The sequence below is a fragment of the Epinephelus fuscoguttatus genome, linkage group LG7, assembly GCF_011397635.1.
Source record: "Epinephelus fuscoguttatus linkage group LG7, E.fuscoguttatus.final_Chr_v1".
Classification (NCBI taxonomy): Eukaryota; Metazoa; Chordata; class Actinopteri; order Perciformes; family Serranidae; genus Epinephelus; species Epinephelus fuscoguttatus.
In genome coordinates this window covers 36,594,246-36,616,635 of record NC_064758.1, presented here as the reverse complement: position 1 = coordinate 36,616,635, position 22,390 = coordinate 36,594,246, and the positions used below count along the sequence as shown (strand labels likewise).

The 22,390-nt window shown below is 38.4% G+C and overlaps 2 protein-coding genes across 2 annotated transcripts; one reads left to right on the top strand and one right to left on the bottom strand.

Annotated features, from left to right (window-relative positions):
* Window positions 1-676: 676 nt before the first annotated feature.
* Window positions 677-9,832, top strand: letmd1 (LETM1 domain containing 1). Its single transcript, XM_049580886.1, has 9 exons — window positions 677-808; window positions 1,173-1,315; window positions 2,458-2,573; window positions 3,841-3,923; window positions 4,141-4,327; window positions 5,996-6,097; window positions 6,199-6,351; window positions 6,428-6,524; window positions 8,426-9,832. The coding sequence occupies exons 1-9, from the start codon at window positions 693-695 to the stop codon at window positions 8,500-8,502; spliced, it is 1,074 nt and encodes a 357-aa protein (XP_049436843.1). The 5' UTR covers window positions 677-692; the 3' UTR covers window positions 8,503-9,832.
* A 46-nt stretch (window positions 9,833-9,878) lies between these two features.
* cd63 (CD63 molecule) lies at window positions 9,879-21,742 on the bottom strand. The gene is made up of 8 exons (XM_049580887.1): window positions 21,587-21,742; window positions 20,694-20,779; window positions 14,557-14,745; window positions 14,373-14,447; window positions 14,183-14,281; window positions 13,837-13,980; window positions 11,509-11,592; window positions 9,879-10,293 (listed from the first exon to the last, which is right to left on the bottom strand). Exons 2-8 carry the CDS (start codon window positions 20,757-20,759, stop codon window positions 10,228-10,230), a joined length of 723 nt encoding a protein of 240 aa, XP_049436844.1. The 5' UTR covers window positions 20,760-20,779; window positions 21,587-21,742; the 3' UTR covers window positions 9,879-10,227.
* Window positions 21,743-22,390: the final 648 nt, after the last annotated feature.

The following is a 22,390-nucleotide window of genomic DNA, read 5'->3' as shown; positions in this document are numbered from 1 at the left end:
GTTTTCCAAAATGAAATTGAAATGTATCATCAGTGATTAAGTCAGTAGGTAAATCATTATACTTGATCCAATTTAAAGGTCAACCTTGGACCTTCTCATGGGGTGGAGGGGCCCATAGAGAAAGTGGGCTCTTGCATGTGATTCAGACTGCCACCTTGGAAATACTGTATACCTGTTTTCAAAGATAAATGATAAAAAAACCCCGAATATTAGTAATTTTGAAATGGTGCTGTTTGCTGTGTATGTCCTTAAAATGGGTTTATTTATCTTAAACATGTTTTTTTTCTGTACAAGCTATAACATCTATTGATATACTATAAAATGTCAGATATGCAATGATGATTACTGGGTAATATGTATAGTGATGTTATCCACTTGTGTCAACACAATACATGCATGACAGTGTGCACTAGGGGCTGCCATATCTTCTTTATACCCTGTGCTGCTGGCATTAACAGTATCTGAAATATTTGCATTCAGGTTGTCCATAAAATAATATATCATTGTGAGTAAATTATGGTATATTATCAATTTTTAGAGACCGCCAGTTGTGAATTTCAGACCAAAACACATCTGTATGGACATTCTAAGTAGAAATAGGTGGTCGCACAGCAGACATTACGGTATTAGTGAACGGCTTTTGTCTATGAGCGTCATTACGGTAACTGACGCAGAACTCCACCGCATCAAACATGGCGCTGTCCTGCTCCAGTTTGTGCAGCGGTTTGTCTTTGACCCGACTGTGTGGTTTCAGGACGAACAGAATAACTTATGGACTTTACTCTCCGTATTTGCCCTCACAGTCTAGGTATGTTTTAAAATCTTTGGGTTCATTCGTCCGCCATTTGTCGCTTTGTTTTTATAGCATCTCACTTGAGCCGTTGCTAACTTGCTCGCCGCAGTCCAGAATATTCTCAACCGTTTAACGTTATAACTGATAAGAAACATTTAATCGGATGTGTCATGATGTGAAGACAGCTTTACACTTTATTATTTAATTATGGTAGTTTGTAACGTCACAGGTACACGTCTGACATAAAAGTACCTGAGATTTTTGTCTTTAATACATCCCAACACCTGACCATGGAGGTGTGGAGATGATTTCCGGTTTGTAATTCATTTTAATGCCTGATGTTTTAGTTGGATATAATTTACCTATGCCTACTCTGCAGGTTACCGCTGTGCAGACACTACTCATCGTCCAAAGTCAGGCGAGGTATTGGTCGATATATCCAAAGGCTAAATACCAAATATGAAGTTTTCCTCAAAAGGCGGTTTCCTCGCTTTTACCAGCTTTATCACACATTTGTGGAAGGTAAGATCAACTGTTAATTCACCTCTGACATCTTCAATACTGTATTACTAACTTTATATACTGTAGATGCTTTTTGCAGGTGTTAAAGCTCTTCACAACAGCTTACACTCACACTCTTATACATTGGAGTTTTATTTCTGTCTTTCTATTTCTGTAACTCTTATATAGGTGTAACATTGCGCCATATGTTTCTTCCTTGTTTTGTTTGCATTTCAGGTGTGGTCTGAGTGTTGCATCATCCATTCATTCTCTGTCTGTCTAATACTTCACTGTATACAGATAGAATGACAGTTACACCTCTCATATCTTATAGAGATTCAGACTCCTAGTATCATAGACAAAATAAGTTATCATGGTCTTTATACTGTATACTTTATACTGCTATACTCTAGCACTTCATAATTACATAGGACAAGGTGGCTGTAGCTCAGGAGGTGGTTGGTGGTTTGCTTCCTGCCTCTTCTGTGTACATGTCACATGTGTCCTTGAGCAAGACACTGAGCCTGATTTGCTGCTGATGGCCAGGCCAGCAACATGCATGGCAGCTACATCGCAATCAGTTTAGTATAGTCCATTTCTATCTATAGTTATATTATGCCTCTGTGCTGGCAACAGCTGTGGCCAACATTATGTTTGCAGGTTGTCCATATTTCTGTACGTCCGTCCCATCCTTGTGAACAAGATATCTCAAGGCAGTCTCAGGGGAATTTCTTCAAGTTTGGCACACATGTCCACTTGGACTCAACAATGAACTGATTGGTGTTTGGTGTTCATAGGTGAAAGGTCACGGTCAGTGTGACCTTGTCTGTCTTATTCTTGTGAACGTGATATCTCAAAAATGCCTTGAGGGAATTTCTTTTATTTTGGCATTGAGTTTGACTTGAACTCCAGGATGAAGTCAATACCTTCATGACCTATAACCACCAAACACTAATTAGATCATCGATGAATCTCAGGGGACATTTGTGCCGAATTTGAAGAAGTTCCCTTGAAGTGATTTTAGTGGTCAACGGTCAAAGTCAATTTGACCTTGCATCTGTCTCTTTCTCATGAACAATATAATATAAGAGAAACTTGACAAGTGCGTGAGGCAGTAATTCTAGTTGTCATAAACATAACATTTTATCATTAAATCATTCCAGGATTCAAGCTACTGTTCCGAGATGCCAATGAGGTGCGGAGGATAAGAACAAAGATGTTCTCTGACGGAGTGCAGGTCAAGGATTTGCCCTACAGGGAGATGGAGAAGCTCAGGCAGGTGGGTGTCCTCCACCACCATTAGTCACATTTTTTTGTCTTTCTTGTAAAAACAACTTAGTTTCCAAGGATTTGCTTCAGTGTGCTCATGAAAATACAACAACCAATCACAGCATTACAGTCCAGACACACAAGCAGAGATAAAAACGCATGATACATAAACCTTATGAAACATTACATACATCAGTAGATGTTTAAGAGAGGCTGTCAACAGTCCAAGAGGAAAATCTGATGCAAAATCAGGTACTTTAAATCTCAGTTTTAGTATTTTGCTTTTCTGAAGTGCTGGTGCAGAACTGGAGCCATTTAGTAATTGGATGGTGCTGCAGTACATGCTGTTGAGGAAACAGGATGTCTTGGTATTGATGGCCCTGAGGGGAGAGTTACTAAAAGGGGATTGGCAGGGTGTGTAAAGTCCATTGGGGTGAATTTGTAGCAAATGATTTTTAAGGAGGATGAAACAACACTGTTTGCCTACTTCCTCTGCTAAACTGTGGAGTTGTCATACCACACAGATACAGAAACGTTAGAATTCTTTCTATCGTAGCTCTCTAAAACTGCAATGTCCCCTTGCTGGACACTCCATACTGTTTGAGCTGGTGTAGGCAAAATAGTCTTCTCATTTAGAATACAATATATTGTCAATTTTAAAACCAGATATTGAGTCAAAGAATTGTGATATAAGACTCAGCGAGATGTTAAGGTGGCTAGAAATGCTTTAGATTATTGATCACGTTTGTTCACATTTTTCAAAAAAGGTGAGACTGTAACTTTAGAAGATATGTGCAGAAATGTTTTACTGGATTAGGAATACATTTTTGTAATGAAGGAGTACTGTGGCTTTTGACTAATCTTTTATGGAATTGCATGAAGAAGGGATCACTTTACGCTTCATGTACCAACAATTCTTTCAGTGTACTGTACGTACAGTGTGCAAAAGTGAGTACGACAATAAAGGAATACTTCACATACAAAATGACCCGTGCCTTTTATCTAAAACCGTACTATTAAAAACTGAACTGAAAGTGAAAGTTATCGCTGCTCTCTTCAGGGCCAGACTCCAGTACTAAGGGTTTTTAGTGAAAACGCATGATTGGAAAATCAGATGTCTGAGGTTAAGCAGCAGATTTCACAGAAGGAAGGAATCTAAGGATTGTATCCTCATGAGTGAGCAGTGTTTTCATTAAATACTTTGCCTTTAGTTGTTTAATTTCAGCTCTGTTGTGTTATGTTAGAGCTGTTTTACTAACTTTTCATTTGTGTTGCAGTTTCGCAGAGACTTGATCAAAGCCGTTCCGCTGGTGATGATATCCATCCCTCCCTTTGCCAACTACCTGGTTTTTGTCTTGATGTGAGTTGCTTTGAAAAATCATTTCCGCTGGCATCTTTTGATTCTTATTCAGCGAAGCACTCTGAAATGATTGATAGTAATATTCATTTATATCCCTCTTAATATTACTACAGTGCCTTGGATCTTCCTTCCTGTCTCATCCCTATTGATTCATATTTCACCGTTCCTCCATGTTTCCATCTTCTCTGTGCTATCACCCCCTCCTGTTCACCGCCAGGTACTTTTTCCCCCGCCAGCTCCTAGTCCCTCATTTCTGGACTCCAAAGCAGCAGGTGGAGTTTCAGAGATTGTACCATTCCTACAGGGCGCAGCACCACTGGCCGGTGCTCAAAGGGCTCGAGAACACGAGCCAAAAGGTCAAAGACAGCCAGCTACAGGGTCGCCTGAAGGACCTGTGTGCTAAAGTAAGTGAAAACATCAGAAATGTCTTGTGATAGGAATACTGTGTTATGATGAGAATATGTGACATGGTGCAAAATATATCATATGATATGCATAATTATAAAGTATAAATTAATGCATTCCCTTTTCATAAGGTGACCAAAATTAATAAATATTATTAATTACCTGACAGACACCAAGGGTCTCATTTATTAACTCTGTTGTGTGATTAAACCATGCATACCTAGAAGCACGTTAATATTGTTGGCAAAATGTGCTTAAAGTATCAAAAGTTAAAGAGCTCGTTCTGCAGAAAAATGCCCCAATGACTGAGATATATATATATATATATATATATCAATGTTACATTATTAGATTGTCATTTTTAGCATTTTACTGTTGTGGGACAGTTTCAGCTACTTTATATACAGATGTTAGGTGACTTAATTTAATGGTTCCCAACCATGTGATTGGCCTCTCCAAAGGGCCAGATGATATATCTGAGGGGTTGTGAGATGATCGATGGAAGGACAAAGAAAATTAACAAAGTTTTATTCTTTGGACTTTTTCTAATATTTGCTTTTTTTGTGTTATATTGAACATTTAACTCCAACAACACACACACACCATCATCTGCTGAGCAACCTTTAACTCAACATTTAAATGCAATATACTATATTTTTAAGAGCAGTACACAGGTTTTAAGTGCAAAATCCATCCTTTTTATTCAGTTCAGTTTAGGACTAGATGTTCCAATTCCTGATGCACATACTTGAGACTACAAGTGGGTGAAATAGTGCCGTCTGGGGGTCAGAGTGGGAGGCAAAGGGTTAGATGGATAGAAAGGTAGGAAAGAGCAAAGGTAGATAGAAAAGTAAGAAGTAGTTTCATATTTATTGAAAGAGTGGTTGTTGTTGTCTGTCTTTGGTTTGTCTTATTACTTGCATTAATTGAATTGACCAGGAGTAGCACTCCTAATTTTGTTGTACTTGTTCAATGAAAATAAAGGCTTTCCATTCTTTTCTATTCTATATTTTTTCCTTTGGCCCTTAAACAGCTTTTCAAACCGCCTGTAAAGTTTAGAAGAGAAATTTCTTAGTTGTGAATGCCAACAACTCATAGATTTGAAATGTGAGGGGGGACCAGAACCAGACATGAATTATGTTTTATCAACTCATCATCATCATAATTTTTTAATGTTAAATCTTTATCTGAAAAGTAATTAATAGCTATAGCTGTCCGTAAACTGTAGTGTAGTACAGTGTAGTACTGTACAATATTTGTTTTTGAAATGTAGTGTAGTAGAAATGCACAATTAAAGAGCAAATCATTTTAAATTGAATTTGAGTAAAGTCTTTGAGTAAGTGTACTTAGTTACTTTTCACCACTGTAACATGGTCGACATATCTGAACTGACTGATTGATCCAAGTGCAGTTTAATAATATTGTTAACTAGAAAGATTTTAAATTATATTTCACAAAAATACACAATATATCTCAAATTATTAAAGACTAAATGGCCAAATATCCTTTGTTAGGTAATCAGATTTTGTCCCTCATTTAAAGTGAACAATACTAACTCTGAAACACAAATATTTCTCCATGATTGCACATATAAGTAAAACAGCAGATTAAAACTAAATCCATTATTGCATGAAAGAGGGATAAACTGAGTTTTTGTGCATTTTCAGGTACAGAGTGGATCAAACCCCAAAGTGTCTGAAATCCTTGCTGTTCGCAATCTGTTTTCTGGACCTCCTCTGGGTATAAAGAGGATGAGTGTGAATCAGATGGTCAGTTGTCCACTCACTCATTCATTTTACATGAAACACAAAATTCTTGGTGAACCTGAACACCACTAGAATATCTCTCCTCTGTCTTCACGGCCAATCAGAGAAACATCAGTCCGCTGCTCTTTCTGACGCCGCGTCTTCCGGGTTTCCTGGTTGGCCGGCGGCTGAACAGCCACGCCCTGGAGCTGCTCCAGCTGGACCGGGCCCTCAGCAGGCTGGGCCCTCACCAGCTGAGTGAGTCAGAGCTCAGACAGGTCAGTGATACTTCATACTCACCGGCCAAAAATAATTTACAGCATGAACACTTACATCATTCTTTTCTCTTTTCAGGCTTGTTACATCAGGGGGCTCTATTCTCACAGTCTGGGCATCAACCAGTGCCGTGAGTGGTTGTCCCAGTGGCTTCAGGTGTCCTCCTCACTCAAAGGTATTAACATTTGGATGTGTGGTATTTTGCAATCTCAACCTAATCCTGTTGACATTTCTGTTTCAAAAAAGAAGGAATAGTTCAAAATGATTTACTGTCTGTCGAGAGTAAGATGAGAAGTTAACGGTGTCATGTGCGTACTGTAAATATAAAGTTACAGCCAGCTGCTTTTCTTAGCACAAAGAAACAGGAAAACAGCTGGCCTGGTTCTACCTAACGGTAATAAAGTCAGCCTGCCTGCACCTCTAAGGCCCCTTTGTCACTGAACAAAAAAAAACACTAACACCCACGAATATGTTTTTTCATTTTTTTTAAATTTAATTGGAAAGGGAATAATCGGTATTCATTCCTGGGACAAATGACTTTGCAGTGTCATGGTTAATAATCGGCTCATGCTCCATTAGGCAGTGATGAAAATACTTTATCTGGTTAGGTGCATTCATTTTTGCCCATTTTCTGACCTGATGCAACAACTTAAATAAAAAACTATACGTCTCCGTCCAAGCAGCGCTCAAACATAGCTAAAAATCAGTCTGCACTGAGTTTAAAAGAGAGACTGAATAAGTAACAGATATTAAAAAAGAAGTAACCACTGTAACATTTTCACTAGCCTCCATGCTACTTCCTGTTGTTTACTAAGGCTGTTTTCCGGTGTGTCTGAATGTCAAAGGTGACACACCGAGAAAAAGTAACAGGAAGGTATATTCATCTCCTGGACAGTCGTGTAAAAGGTTTTGGGGTCTCATTTATAAAATAATGCATAGGATCCATACTAAAAATGTACGTACGAACGAAAGCCAAAAATGGTCAGAGGCCAAAAATATATTTGACAGTTTCTACAATCAGGCTTCCACCTCACCATCTGCATCGCCAATTTCCCTCTCCAATATGTTCGCAAGCATGGGTCGAAGTTTTTCCCATCAAGTCTGTTTTTATAAATCACAAATTTTGCTTGGAAAGTGGCGTATGCCTCTTTCAGGCCTTGATTTGTGCGTACACTATGGTTATAAATGAGACCCTTGGTCTGCTGGTAGTGTGAAAGGACTCTATTGCGTATTTTTAGCACGTCTTCCTGTGTTTAAATCCTGCATATATGCACATATTTAAGCGGATAAAAGGTTATAAAACTCACTAATTACCACATCATGTCTTGTTTGTTTAATCTGTACAAAAATCTAAGAGTTTAAAATACAATTTGTGTAGCTGTTTTCCCCTATTTCCAGTCTTTATGCTAGCTTTAGCTCTATATTGCAAAGGAGTATTCCACCAATTTAGCTTTGTACTTCTACCAAGTTGTCAGACTCACGGTTTGGGAAAAAAAGAGGGTCTGAATCGATGCTGTGGAACCAGAGATATCGTCTTATGTATTCCATGCATTTTTTTTTTCTTGTCAGTACCTGGTGCCTGCATTACCCACAATGCAGCTGTAGTCTTCAAACCCATCCAATGCTGACTTAAAATAGTACTTCACCCCCCAAATATTATTTATATATTAAGTTCTCATCCTGTTTTGTTGAATTTGTAAAGACTTTGTTGCCTCTAGTGAACAAAGAATCCAGAAACTGAGAAAATTCCTGATTAATTGGAGTAAAGGAGCGCCACGTTTAACAGCAGAACTAAATCAAAACATCTGTTCACAAACTCTCACACAACTCATGCTGTATAATCCAAGTTTAATTTTTTCCAGTCATATGCTCAGTACTTCCCAAACACGTGCGTTTTCCCTAAACCTTACTATTTAAGACACTTCTGCTTACAGTCTCATTCACAGATGAGTAATGCGCCTTCTCTTTTTATGTGAAAGTGTTTTCAGCTGTTCCTTTAATCCTAACTTTAAACATGTCTTTTCTAGTCTAAAATTAAACTCTATTTTAATGTCTCTCTTGTTTAATTTTCTGCAGACTCAGAGGTGTCACTGCTTTTGCACAGCATGGTCTTTCTCTCTGCCAACTACCCCAACAGTGCCAGCCGACACTGACAGGAAGCCTGAAGCAAGCTGATTTTGCGATTATGTTCTCTTACGTGCACTTGGCAGCACAACTTCCTAAAAGTTGTCAACATCTCCTTTTTGCAGAGGGGGGAAAAGAGATTTGAAGTGTTCTTGGCAAGATTATGAGATTTAAGAAGGAAAAAAATGTCTTAGCCCAACAGTCAAAGCAGAACTGTAAAGTACATACCCAGATAATAGGATTTAGTTTTTTGAAAATAGGATGAATCTATTGTGTCTTTATCAGAGGAGTGGTATGTGGTATGGAATCATACTTCATGAATTAGCACAATACGACAAGTGTACTTTCACCTGAAAATCTTCCTTATTGGAGTTCTTATGTAATTCAGACTGTCACAAGGGACTTAAATTGATTTTGATGCACTGAATGAACTATATGACGCAGTGATTGAGGTAACACGATTACCTGTCGCTGTGTTTCAAGCTTGTTACCACTGTTAAGCTCAAGCTTCTCATTTGTTTACTTCTCTGTTAGCACATCATTACACAGCCTCAAAGACACGCAGGGAAACAAAAGAGGACATTATTTCGTAAAAGGTCAGCCACATTTGTTCTGTTAATTATTCACTTGTGTAGTGGTAAAGGTGTTCGGATTCATTCCACATAAAAACACAGATATGGTCACTTGTACGTGGGCGTGAAAGGTTTACACACGTTCACATCAAGCACATCGTTCTGTAGCTTCTCATACATTTACCTCGCTTTGTGCTCTGCTTTTTTTTTTTTTTTTTTTTTACAATACCACTGGTCAAATTGGAATTTCGTGGCAACAGCCTTGAGGGAAGGAAATACTTTGGTTACACAAAGGGTCCCCTGAAAGGAAAAAATGTTAATTAAAGCCTGCTTATATTGTTTGCTACTGCAAAGACATTCATCATGTTTGTGATGTAAGAAACTGAACTACATCTTGTAGATTAATATCCTTTCTGATGTGCAGCACAGCATTTGCAGGCTGTCTGATAAGAGTCATGATGGCACTTTAATTTATTGTTTACTTGAGGTTTTCTGGCTTTGGAGGGTTCAGACCACCAACTGCAGCACTGAATGTCACTCGAGCAGAACAAAGAGGAAGCTGTGCTGGTGTTAGGTGTTGAAAAATGTACAACGGGAACTGTCATTTGCTTCCTGTGCCTTTTGCAAGGACAGGCGCAACACTCCAGAAATACTCGTAAAAGTTATTTTCTTTTCAGGATTTTCTTTTTTAATATATGATATTATTTGCTCAACAGGTTTTGAATATTGTGCCAATATTATACACATTGTACTGGAACTGTGTCTGAAATAAATACCTTCAATGGAACATCTATTTTCCCTGTTTTCATTTACACGTAAAGCAAATTCAGATGTAATTTAAAGAGTCTTTAATAAAAACAAGCTGGGAACCAGCAAAACATAAAAACAGAACTTAAGTCTCTTAAACACGAGTAAAGTAAAAGATGTTAGAATCCCTCAAAACCAGCAAGAACATATGCTGAAGATAAAGTGGACAGGAATCATTTCTATAATGGCCTATGCACATACAGTGACGAAGCAGAGATATTAACCTATGAAAATATAATCCAAAATCAATACAAGTGAAAATACATTGTTCTGTGCATTAAATCTGAAGTATAAGATGAATGTTAATGTTAATTAAAAGTTTCCAAACCAAGCTCCTAATAAGGGCGAACTGAACTACGCAGGTGTGCAGCTGGATCACATGACTTCGTAGCCGCTGCGGATGCCTCTCATCAACAAGCAGGCGAACACAATGCCCAAAATCTGAAAGGAAAACAATCACATACAAGAAGGAGAGGATGCTGACATCAAATATTTATAGGATACTAACAGATCTGTAGTGGCACTCTTACAGGCAAGATAAAAACACCAGATGTGAAAATAAAAATGTATTCCAACTAATTAAATTTATAAAGAAATGAGTTAAAGATACAGTTGGTAACTTTTATGAAAATAACTTGCTGAAATTGTCACTACACAGAAGTACATGAGACAGATAGAATGTGAAAAAAATAATTTCCCTCCTTGTAGTGCTTCTCAGGCATTTGCTGGAGTCCACTGTGGCTGCAAAAGTCTCTAACGCAGCTGTCAATCATGTCAATCAAATATGAATCAGGTTTCTGTTTCTGCCTTGCCTATTTCTTGCCTCAAATATTTTCACGATTTGTTTTAGTGTACTGTTGAGCTGAAAAATAAGATAAGTTTGTGACCCAGCCGCCATGTTGAAAACAGTCGAGCTAAAACGATGTATCCCCCTACCGCCGAAAGAACTTTCTCATCTTACCACTGAACAGCACGATAAAATATGGTTATGAAAACATTTGAGAAAGATGAGAAAATAGGCAGTAACAGAATCTGAGTTTCTATATTCGATTGGCGCTGCCAAGTGTGAAAGTCTGACCGCAGTTCACGAGCAGTGATGGACGTGACTGACGGCTGCTTTGAGGCCTTTGCTCACGGAATCCATTACTGTTTGTTTGAAAGACACCGACATTATCAACTCCTCCATCTTGTCTTTTTCTGATTCTATTTGATCGGCTAAACACTGTGAGCTCAGCATGACAGAGTGAAATCGGTACGTGTGCATGTGGGGGGCGAACTGCTTCATACCCTGACCACCTTGTTCCAAACCACTTCCCCTCTGCTGCCTTCCCCCTCTTTAAAATGACTGAAGGTGGTGAGTTTCCATGCAGCGATATAAAAGCCCCTTAACAGGAGGCAAAGGAACATGATTTATGTTTTACATATTCTCTGCCTCGTACTACTGAGTGGATGTAATGACTGTTAAAGCAAATATGACAAATAGTTATTTTATAAAAGTTACCAACTGTATCTTTAAATGACAAAATGAATACAAAAACACATTTAAATAAAAATCATCCTTGCAGGTAAACTTTAGTAGTAAAAATGAACTGCTTAGGAATTCTGCACCGAGTCATGTCTGGTTATAGTAATGTCTCTTTTGTTTATGTTACGTACCTGCAGGAATGCAATGATAAGAGCTGCGACTATCACCCACAGGATGTTTTTCTTCAGTAAAGCCTCAAAAGCATCGTGACATCCCTGCAACAACAACACAAACAATAGCAAAATAAGTTGTTAGATCCAATATGGAGATTTCACTGGTTGAGCTGTTAACTGAGAAACCCGTTGCCTCGGGGAATAACGTTGACTTCTTATTAACGGTTGAGGTTTGTTGACTCTGGTGTTACTTCCTCGTTGTTTAAAACCCCACACACCAATGCTGTATGTGTGAAATATGCATTACTGCAAAATCAACTACCCGTTCCCCTTCTTTAACTGATTGTAAATCTTATTAAAACCCAGTGCATAGAGATGTACTGAAGTGGTTAACCCTTCACTGTACCACAAAGTGGGTGAGCACATTTAATGCAGGTGACAAAATACGTAAATGATCATAAAGCACAGTTACCACATCACACAGGGAAATATTCGATCTTTTCTCAGCTATATGGCCTACGTCATATAACACAGTTTGAGGCCATTATACCACAGAGATGTCTGATTTACATGCACCTGTGTAGAGACTCATTACACACCAAAAGTGTATGTGTGTATGTGCCTATTTGGCACAGAGAGCACCATTATAATCCTACTGGAGTCTTGTTTCTGTCTAATGTTTACTTTCTGTCTAGCTCCTGTTTGGTCTCAACTATTAGCTCTGCAGCTCTGATGCTTGACCTTTTCCAGCGACAGGTCCTCATCTTTGCCAACTGTTTGGTGCTGAACGTGTTGTTGACGACGGGTTTATTTGGGTTTATTTTTCAGTGCATAACCTCTTTCTCTTCACACTCGAGCCTGACCAATAAACCGGCTGATGTATCGATGAGCGCAGATATACTCATTAAATGTCTGTTGATAACTAAAAAGAACCCAAAATGCCAAAGATAAATTTCAGGGAAGTTAGAAACAGTGGTCTTCACGCAGAAAGCAATATAGGAACACATCCCTAGTATTTTTGTTTGTATGCACATTTTTTTCTTATTTTGTTAATACCCATTTATTTATTGGATTCACCACTGTTTCCTTCATTTTGCTCTTCTCTCCAACATTTACAAATTTGAGATGCTTTCACTATACTTGACTATTTTATTCTTATGCCACTTTCTACTTCTACTCAACGACAAAACACGACAAACAATAATTTGATAACTTTAGTTTTTAGTTACGTTACAAATTAGGATTTTTGACCAAAAAAAACCCCCACATGAACAAGTGTGGCTGAAACGATTCGTCAATTAAGTGAAATATTTTAAAAATTATTTAACAAACTTTTACCAAAGTACCATTTTCAATGCAGGACTTTATGAGTAACCGAGTACTTTTACAGTTTGGCATTAGTACTTTTACTTAAGTAAAGGATCTGAATACTTCAGAATGTGTGTCCATTGCTGTGTTATTAAATTTTCCTGTAACACCAGGGCTGACACTGTTTGTTTAGGTTTATTTAACAGTACATTGATTGCTGTAGTTCTTCTTCTTCTTACAGCCTTTTTATGGTGGCATCTCTACAATGCTTGGGCACGTGCTAGAGTCTTTGCACATGGCATACGTGTATATAAACCAAATTCTATGAGATCTTACTAATTTTTGTTTTTACTTCACACTTGCTTTGTAAATATCTATATATGTTTCCCATGCCAATAAACCCCATTTGAATGGAACTGAATTAAACCCCGCCATATTAAAAGGCACTGTGCTATTCTCACACAGCAGAGTGTTCAACACTCAACAGTTTCCATTTCAATAAAAGTTTTGCTACGTTTTGTTGGGGCTGAACGCAGCCCTGCCCTTGTATAGTGTTAAGGGGGCGTTACCTATGCTAATAGGTTACTTAAGATCAGGTGGGATTCATCATTGAGCATACCTGGGTAAGAGCAGATTGGTGCATCTTGAGTTGACTTCTCTTATTTTTTCTCTTAAGAGAAAATTAACAAAATGTTTCTGCATGAGGACCAATGTTGCAATCAAATTGTTTGTCATTGATAGTTTTTCCATTATAGGAGTGACTCGTTTTTCATCTCTAAAATGTCCTGCACAAATCTTTAAATACGTAAAAAAAAAAAACCATACAGATTTTTTGAGCCCTAAAATACCAGCTGTGCTCAGTAATTTGTTTTATTTATTTATAATTCTTGGAGCCGTATATGCCTTTGATTAATAGTGGACAGTAAATGTATGTATGTATGTAACCCAGTGTTTCTGTTCCTGTTGTTCCTACAGCCGAATCAGGGCTGCGATAAATTCGTGCTGATGCAAACATTTCCTTCTACAGTCACAGTTTACCTTCTGGTGCACTTTGGCGTCGTCTGTCATGGCCCCGACTCCACACTTCGAAGTGACTTTGATGCAGCACGAGTCAGGCACAGTCTTTCCATCAGGGCCGAAGTTCTTCCAGTCAGAGGAACTGTTCCCACCACAGCATTTCAGCTGGAAGTGAGTCAAATGAAAAACATTTGAAATGGACATGCCAGCAAAGTACAGTAAAAGGATCTAACTTGTGTCAACAGTCGCGGCAAAGAAAAACATCATGTCATGTCATGCAGCACAGACCAGCAGGATGCAGCAGTGTTATGTGAAGGTGTTGTCAGGCTGAGTAAACAGTGAGTAGGAGAATTTACACTGAACTCACATCCTCCTGCATTTTGTCCACACTCTTTTTGAATTCAGCCGTGCCGTTCTTGTAACTGTTGATCATGTCAGTGAGACTGTCCTCAACCACAGCTGAGAGCTAGATGGGAGACACAACAAAGACGTTAAACAAAACCTCCTGCAGGGTCTCATAGATTTTAACAAAGGAAACAGTGAAAGTGTACACTCACTTTGTTCCTGAAGACATATCCAGCGATTGCTGCTGCAATCTCCACAAGAATGACCAGAAACAGGAGGATGGCGAACTGAGGGTAACAATAAGATATTTAAGTCTCTTACATGAACTTAATTTTTCGAATGGCTTAGTTAACTCAACCTTTTTGTCGTTAACAGATACCACACTATGCAAATTACCGTCGTGACCATGCAGTAGTTCTCCTTCCAGGCGCCACAGCAGCCGAAGAAAGCGATGAAGAAAATCACCACGCCAACTGCAATGAGAACAATGGGGGCTCCTGAGGCTGACACATCACGGATCTTGATGGTGTTGTGCAGACCCATTTGCACTAGGATTCCCACGACAATCAGTGCTAGGCCACATAACTGCAGGAAAGAGAGGAGAGGAGGGTTAGTTTAAGGTAGAGATGTTCAAATACTGTTTTTTTCCACACGTGAAGCTACTTGTTAGTTTATTAGTAAATTCCATGACATCAGATCAGTGCTCACACTAGAGTAATCACTGATACCTGCATCCAGTTTTTTAAGGCGGTATCAGAGGCATTTTGATACTGCTATCGGTACTAGAAGAACTCTAGTTTAAGGTGGAATTTATGTAATGCAAGCATGTCTCTTTAGTTTGAGCCTTCAGATTATCTGGTTACAAAACAGAGGTAAAGAAAGGCTGAAATAATTGAGTTTTATAAGGAACTAAATGCTTAATAATGAAATTGAACCACTATTAAATATTTACCATAAAGGTTTAAATGTTATTCATTACATTTAAATATGATATCCAGTGATCTGCATTCATATGCACGGTCTAGCCATTTTAAATAAATGAAAAATTAGATTTAAGGCTCAGAATCTCTGAGACCAAATGCCATTCTATTTTCCAAAAAGGCCTAACTAATGGTCTGCCAAAACCGATCCACCCTCCCCCCAGCAGGTGATAAGGAGATTTTTTTTAATGTCAGTGTCTGAATTAAATTAAGCTTTATTCTAACCCCCAGGACATGCACACATATTCACAGTGACAATGCTAACATGCTGATGTGTTATGTATATAATGTTTACCATGTTTTATGAGTTAGGATGCTAACATTTGGTAAGTAGCACTAAAGAGCAAGTTGATCCCAGCCCATGGGAATGCCATTACTTTTGCAGGTTAACAGTATTGGGTGGGGGATCAACAAAGTCAGTAGGATACATCTTCTGGGGACCAGAAGTGCAGTTTGTCAGCTGACAAAGCTATTGAAATGGACAGTGTGTAAATAACCAAAAGACTGCTGTTACGCACAGACAAACACGCTGCTCGCACAGCAGCTCAGCACGGCACTCATGCTGAGCTTGTGTTGCGTTCAGGCGTTGTGTTCCTAAATCTTGAGACACCTCATATGTAAGCTAGACAGACATTTCACCTGCTCATTACTGTGCACACATGTACTGTATGTACTTAGTCCTAAAGAGCCCTTCTGGTGCCAGTAGATACATAGAAACATCCCAGCAGGTTGTGCACGCATGTGAAAATTATTTTTCATGCGTGTGCTTCACCTCCGCTGCTACAACTCCATCCTAGGGGAAACACTGCTGTGTGCGTTTTGTGCAACAGGTGGATGTGGTAGTCTACTGGTAGAGTAGAGAGAGAGCTAGGTAGCGTTGAAGTAGAGTAGAGCAGGGCAGAGAGATGGAAGCAAAGTATATTAAACCCGGTGTTAACACAGCAGAACTGGAGAGAGGGGTGAAAAATAAATAGAGGTGGGCATGGGCGCAAAATTATAGACGGAGAACGACTGACAAATTTTTCACTTTAAGCCCTGACACTGTCATTTTTGTGTAGGAATTAAGGTACAATACATGACATATGTTGTTTTAATTAATAACTACAGTGTGAATAAAGATTACATAACATAAAAATAACTGCAGTCTTTGTTATTTGATAGCCGCTTAAATTAAACAATTTTTATAGGGCAAGTAGATCTCTGACCAACTTGCCCGACCGGGCGTTGAACCCTGCATAAGTGTAGATGGATGGATCTCAAAGTAAAATATTCAAATTTCATGAGGGGTATTTAAACTTGAACATTATGTATTTAATCATGAGCACAGGTAACAGTTAGATATCGACTTGCTTGTAAGGTTCAAACTTTTCTTTGCTTCTCTGTGAACACCACTTTAACTAAATGATTAAGCACTTATTGTAAACAGTTGAAAGGAAGTTGCAACAGTCTTGAGTTCCCTTATGCAGATGATGTGAAATGATCAGATGATAAAATGTAATATTCATGTGTCACTGCTTTGGGTGGAGTTGACAGAGCACTCAATTGGATCTTTTACAAACACTGTGAGGGTGGACTATTTGACCGTGATCAGCTGGGATAATCCCGCCCTAAAGTAAACAGCACAGTAAACTTTATGTCCTTCACTCTGACTGCAGGCTGTACATTCAGGGTAGACACAACTGTGGTGGAATCAATTTGAGGATGGGAAGGGATTTCACCACAACAGCTGAAACAATCAGTCAATTAAATATGTATTTTTATAGTTTTATGACCAAACAATTAATCAAGAAAATAACAGGCAGATTAATTGATTCGGAAAATAATAAAAAGTTGCAGCCCTATCAACCGCTCAACTCTACCGCGACTCCTCTGTGTGTATTTGTTTTATTTTATTGGACATTAAACAGACCTACAAGTCTGCAGCAGAAAAACTAAACAATGAACTCAAGGCTTTCAAAACTCTCCTTAATATGCGGAACTGTAAAAAGAGCCAAAGGGCTTTTTACTGCCATATTTTGTACATATTTGTACATAAATGCTGACAGGTTATGAACATGTCCTTAAACAGCAGTCTACATGATGACACATTAATGAGGGTGATTGGATGAGGTCATTAGTCAAGTGATACATGGAGACAGTATGAGGAGTGGAAAATACTGACCACAAGAAAACATATTATGGAAAATCAAATGACTCTGACTGTGAACTTGTCTCATTGTTTGTGACGTCACTATAATGTTGCAATAAGCAGAACATACTGATAAACAGAGCGTCAACTGATGCTTCTTTTCATTAGTGTTAGGAAATGATTGCATTATTATTTTCTTGATTGATCCATTAGAGGATAAGTGTCCAAATACTGTGAGAAAAATACTCTTCACAGTTTCACGGAGCTTAAATTGACTTATTCAACCGTCTTACCATCAGTCCGAAACACAAAATATTAACTTTACTATCATACAAGAAAACTAAGAAAAGAACCAAATATTCACATTTGAGGGGATTTTTTTTTGTTGCTGTTGACTTTTTTGCTTTGAAATAATAATAATAATAATAATAATACTAATAATAATAATAATAATAATAATACATAAAGGCTTCATTAAGTATATTCTGTGACAAGTAAAAGTCCTGCATTCAAAATTTTACTCAAGTAAAAGTACAAAAGTATTGGCATAAATATATATTTAAAGTACCAAAACTAAAAGAACTTATTAGGCAGAATGATCCATATCAGAATAATGTATATCATATTGGATTATATTTAGTAATGTATTAAAGGAGAGCAACACCTAAATTAAGAATTCCAATATCTTATTTCAATGGCCTAGGAATGTTCAATCAATATTGTAAACATGAGCAACTCTCTCAAAGCCAGAAACCACACACATAAGTCTCGAACTTCTGATGTTATCTTTTATACAGTCTGGAGCTGCTCCATCAATGAATGGGAGCCTGATATTATGGACCCACACAATGGTTGCTTTCATTTTTATACCCAGATGAGCTCGACTCTATTGTAGTGTTCTAGGTACTGAAACAGAAAAAAACCCCACACACTCAGAAAATTCCCCTGGGTGCTCTCAGTGTCATCTAGAACATATTTTGCTGTCTGTTGTCTGGGGAACAGCTCCAGACATGTTTGAGTTTTGGAATTTGGGAGAGTTGTTTGTGTTAACTAATTTTTTTTAATGGTCTTAGACCATAACAATAACATGCATACATTTTAAAAATGGGTAGTTCCTCTTTAACAAATAAGTTATTTCAGCTAGTTAACAAATAATCAAAAGATGTGGTTATAACCCTAATAATACTTTAATGGCTGTTTATGAGCCAGACTGACTGAATTTACTGACCTTTTTATCACTCGTACTTTACATGTCCCCAAGCAAAAACAAACACATCCTGACAGGAAGTAGAACAGGATAGAGACATCAATTCAGCTCAGGGTTATTAACTGTATTAACTCTCAGTCCGTTCTCTTTAGTAGCTTTTTATCAACATTAAAAAGCAGTGGCGCCGAGTTGTTGTAAACATATGAACAAAAGCACCAGGGTTGACAACGCCCAGCCAAACTGGTCTTACTACAAATTTAGAGTAAAATTAACAGAGGGATAAAAACTGTGTGTTTACACTGGAAGTCTGTCAGTAGTCTTATTTATGTGAGGTGACTGTCAGCCCAGTTGGTTGTGTGTTATCCATATTAAGCCCTTGTTGCAGCCGAGGCCCTCTCCTTTGTGGCAACACCAATGTAAATATTTGAGCGTGAGTCAAATAAGAGGCTAATGGCTGAAGTAGGAAAATAAAAAGGAGTGAAGAGGGCAGGCAAACAGAGTGACGACAAAGACAGAACAGAAAAAAAGAAGAATGGAACAGAATAAAATGACTAGAGGACATCTTATGATGGGATCGCTCCGCCCATGATACAGCAATCTGCTACTTAAAACATATGTGGGTCAGGGGTGTAAAAGTGCCAAGGTAAATTCCCCCTCTCTAATTCAAGATGGACTGATTTTTGTCAGCAGGATAAAGTTGCAACAGTGCAAGATGCAGTCACAAAACTTTACAGATGTGTAGTAAACAAACACACAAAGAAGGCTGAGTTTGAAGTTGGGTGCGGTTCAAACAAGTAGTGGGATAGGAAGCAGGAAAAGGACCAGTGCCCCCCATCTTACGGCCCTGGCCCACATTTGTTTTAAATCACAGATTGCTGTGTTGCAGCTTGAGTGATCCCATTGCAAAATGGCCTCTGGTTTACATATTAACAACAGTGTTTTAATATATTATTATTCATTATCTGTTTATATACCTGCTTCCACTTTCAGATGCTCGACAAATACATCAATAAACTCTTATATCTGCTTACAACTAGAGTACAGTGAGTAAAAAACGTGTGTTAAATTACTACATACTGCTATTTTTTGTATTACTGTAATAAACTGGACTGTTGGACAAAAGACGACATGTCAAGACGTCACCCTGGCACGCACCCCCCCCCCATGAGTTTACTAAAGAACAGCATTTGTCAACGATTTTAAGTTCTCCTGTAATGACATATATTGTATTATTACAACTGTTTTTTAATCTATTCTTATTCATTATCTGTTTAGACACGAGCCATAAGATTAATTTTTTGGTTATTCTCTACATTAGTCTATAAATTGTTGGAAAATGTCTTGTTTTCTCCAACCAACAGTCTAAAGATTTTCAGTAAATTACAACAGTCAAAAACAACCGTGAAAATAACTTGGTTGCAAAGCTGCAGCTCTAAAAATGCGCACGGAGTAGAGCGAATGAATACAGGCTTGTCATTCTGTACTTCCTCCTGTCCTGTGTGAGATGGTTATCAGAGTTTCACTTGGTGTGACAGTTCACTGTGTTAAGCTGTCAGTGGTGTGTCAGTAAAGGAGGGAACAGAAAAATAAAACTGTCACATGATGCTGTTAAACTTTGAAATCTGGTCATAAGATTCACATTCCATCATCACCACCTCTCGCTCCAAAGCTCTCTGACACACAATGAGGAGACTGCAAACAGGTGACATCCAGGAAGCGTTCAGGTTAATCCAGGATACCTGAGAAGAATGTCCTTCTGTTCGTGTTCCACCGTATTTTCATACATGCTAAGCAAACATGTATTAAACAAACACATGGGCCAGTGAGCAGGTGTTCAGGAGGGATAAATCAAGAGGAGATGTCACAGGTTGTGTGTTTGCTCATCAGCTGATTTTACAGAGGATTATACTACGGTTATGATAACTATGTGTTGCGATAAGCAGACCAGAGTTCATGCTCACAGTCACGGGTGCTGGCAAAAAGGAGAAATGCCACATAACTAGTCCATATTTCAGACTGCCAAAAAGATAGGCTGACTTATCTTGATAACACTAATCACACTGGATGACATTAGCTCCTGTTTGCTCCCTTGTCGCTTTCACTTTTTGCCACCAAGAGCTCCCTTCTCTTCGCAGTATCATTATATTTAGAGCCATTTGCATCTACTTTGCTACCTTTTCATCTTAAACATTTAAAGAGGAGGTTAGCTGCTACTCACCCAGAAAAGGAAGTTGAAAAAGAAGAGCAGGAACTTGATACATTTCATGCCCCCCTCAACACCCATGGCTGACGCTTATCTGGTTCCTGGATTAAAACAATGTAAACACACGTTGTTAGATTCACTGTTGTTTTAAGGCAGACTAAATGAACATTGCATCAGATGTAATATGAGCAGCAGCATCAGCAGTGTGGAAAATATGAGTCATTTGATTTAACTATAAAAAAAGAGCCTTGAACCGTGAACTGGACAGCCATGATAAACTTTTGTTCAGACATTTTAGTTTCCCTTATATACATATTTCTGTGAACCACACATGTACCTGTTGTTCGAATGAAATAATTACACCCAAGGCGAATGGCACACAACCATAGCATAATTAAAAAGACAAATCAAAGTGGAGAGCCACCAGCTACTTTCTTTAACCATTAAACAGACACTAACAGAAGGGCAGGGTTATACTTTAAATACTATAAAAATCAGTTAAAGTCTTTAAAACACATCGTTAGTACCCTGAGGGGGTCAACAGTCCTGTTTTGAGGAGGAAGCAGGGTCCCGTCCGGCCCTGCCCCGGACCGTTAATCACCGCTAATAGTTAGCAACAACATCTGCATTGTCCCGGACCTCCTAACGTTAATTACATCAACAAGTGCGACTTAAACTTATTGAATTTGTTAGAGTTTTACAACTTAGTTAGTCCTACACAAACACAGACACATGGAAACGTTTCCTCCACACATGTGCAACTGGAAAAAAATCCTCTTTTTGACAACTTTCTTTGTGACGATCGTTAAACGGCTAATTTAAACACTCCGTTCCAAAGCTGTTAGCTTAAAACACGGTTAGCATTAACGGATAAAAGTTCGGTATTTCGGCGGTATTTTCAGGTTTACCTTTGAAGAGAAGTATTTAAGGTCCTGCGATGAGAGACGAAGACGACGATGTGTTGAAATTGTGGACTAACTTGTGCTATTATAGTCCCTCCTACCTACACTCCTCACTCCTTCACTTCCCACCTCTTCCTTCTCCACTTCACGACTTCTCCTTTTATCCACCAAAACTTGATGATGCTGCCTTCAGGGTCTCCTCGTTAAACACAGAACTCTTACCTGGCTGTTAATGAAGGTAGTAGTCAAAAGAAGTTACTCGCAGTATTCAGAGCTTTAACTGAAGTAAAAGTAGCAACAGTTTATTTCTTTATTCTTATTTAACGTTTATTTAACCAAGAAGTCCCGCTGAGATCGAAATCTCTTTTACAAGAGATACCTGGCCAAGGTAGCAGCCAATCAAAACACATTAAAATGCAATAAATACAACACATAATACAAAAATCCACAATAAAACAACGAGTCATCAAACATAGCGGCCTTAAAGAAAAACAAGCACATATCTCTGTCACCACATTCCTCATGGTGGCCCTAAGATCTTTTTGAACATTGTTCCATGTCTAAGGTGCAGAGTAGGAGGATGCAGGTTTCCGCAGATCTGTTAAAACCCACATTAAAGAGCAACCACTTTGAGGAGCGTAGGTGGTAACCACCAGAGCTGACATATAAAAGGGTGCAGAGGTAGACAGGAAGTTTGCTCAAAATTGCTTTATGGATAAAAAATATAGCAGTGATGTTGTCTGCGAGTGGTCAATGATGGCCAATCCACCAAATCATAAAGAATGATGAGTAAGTGACGTTGCATTTGTG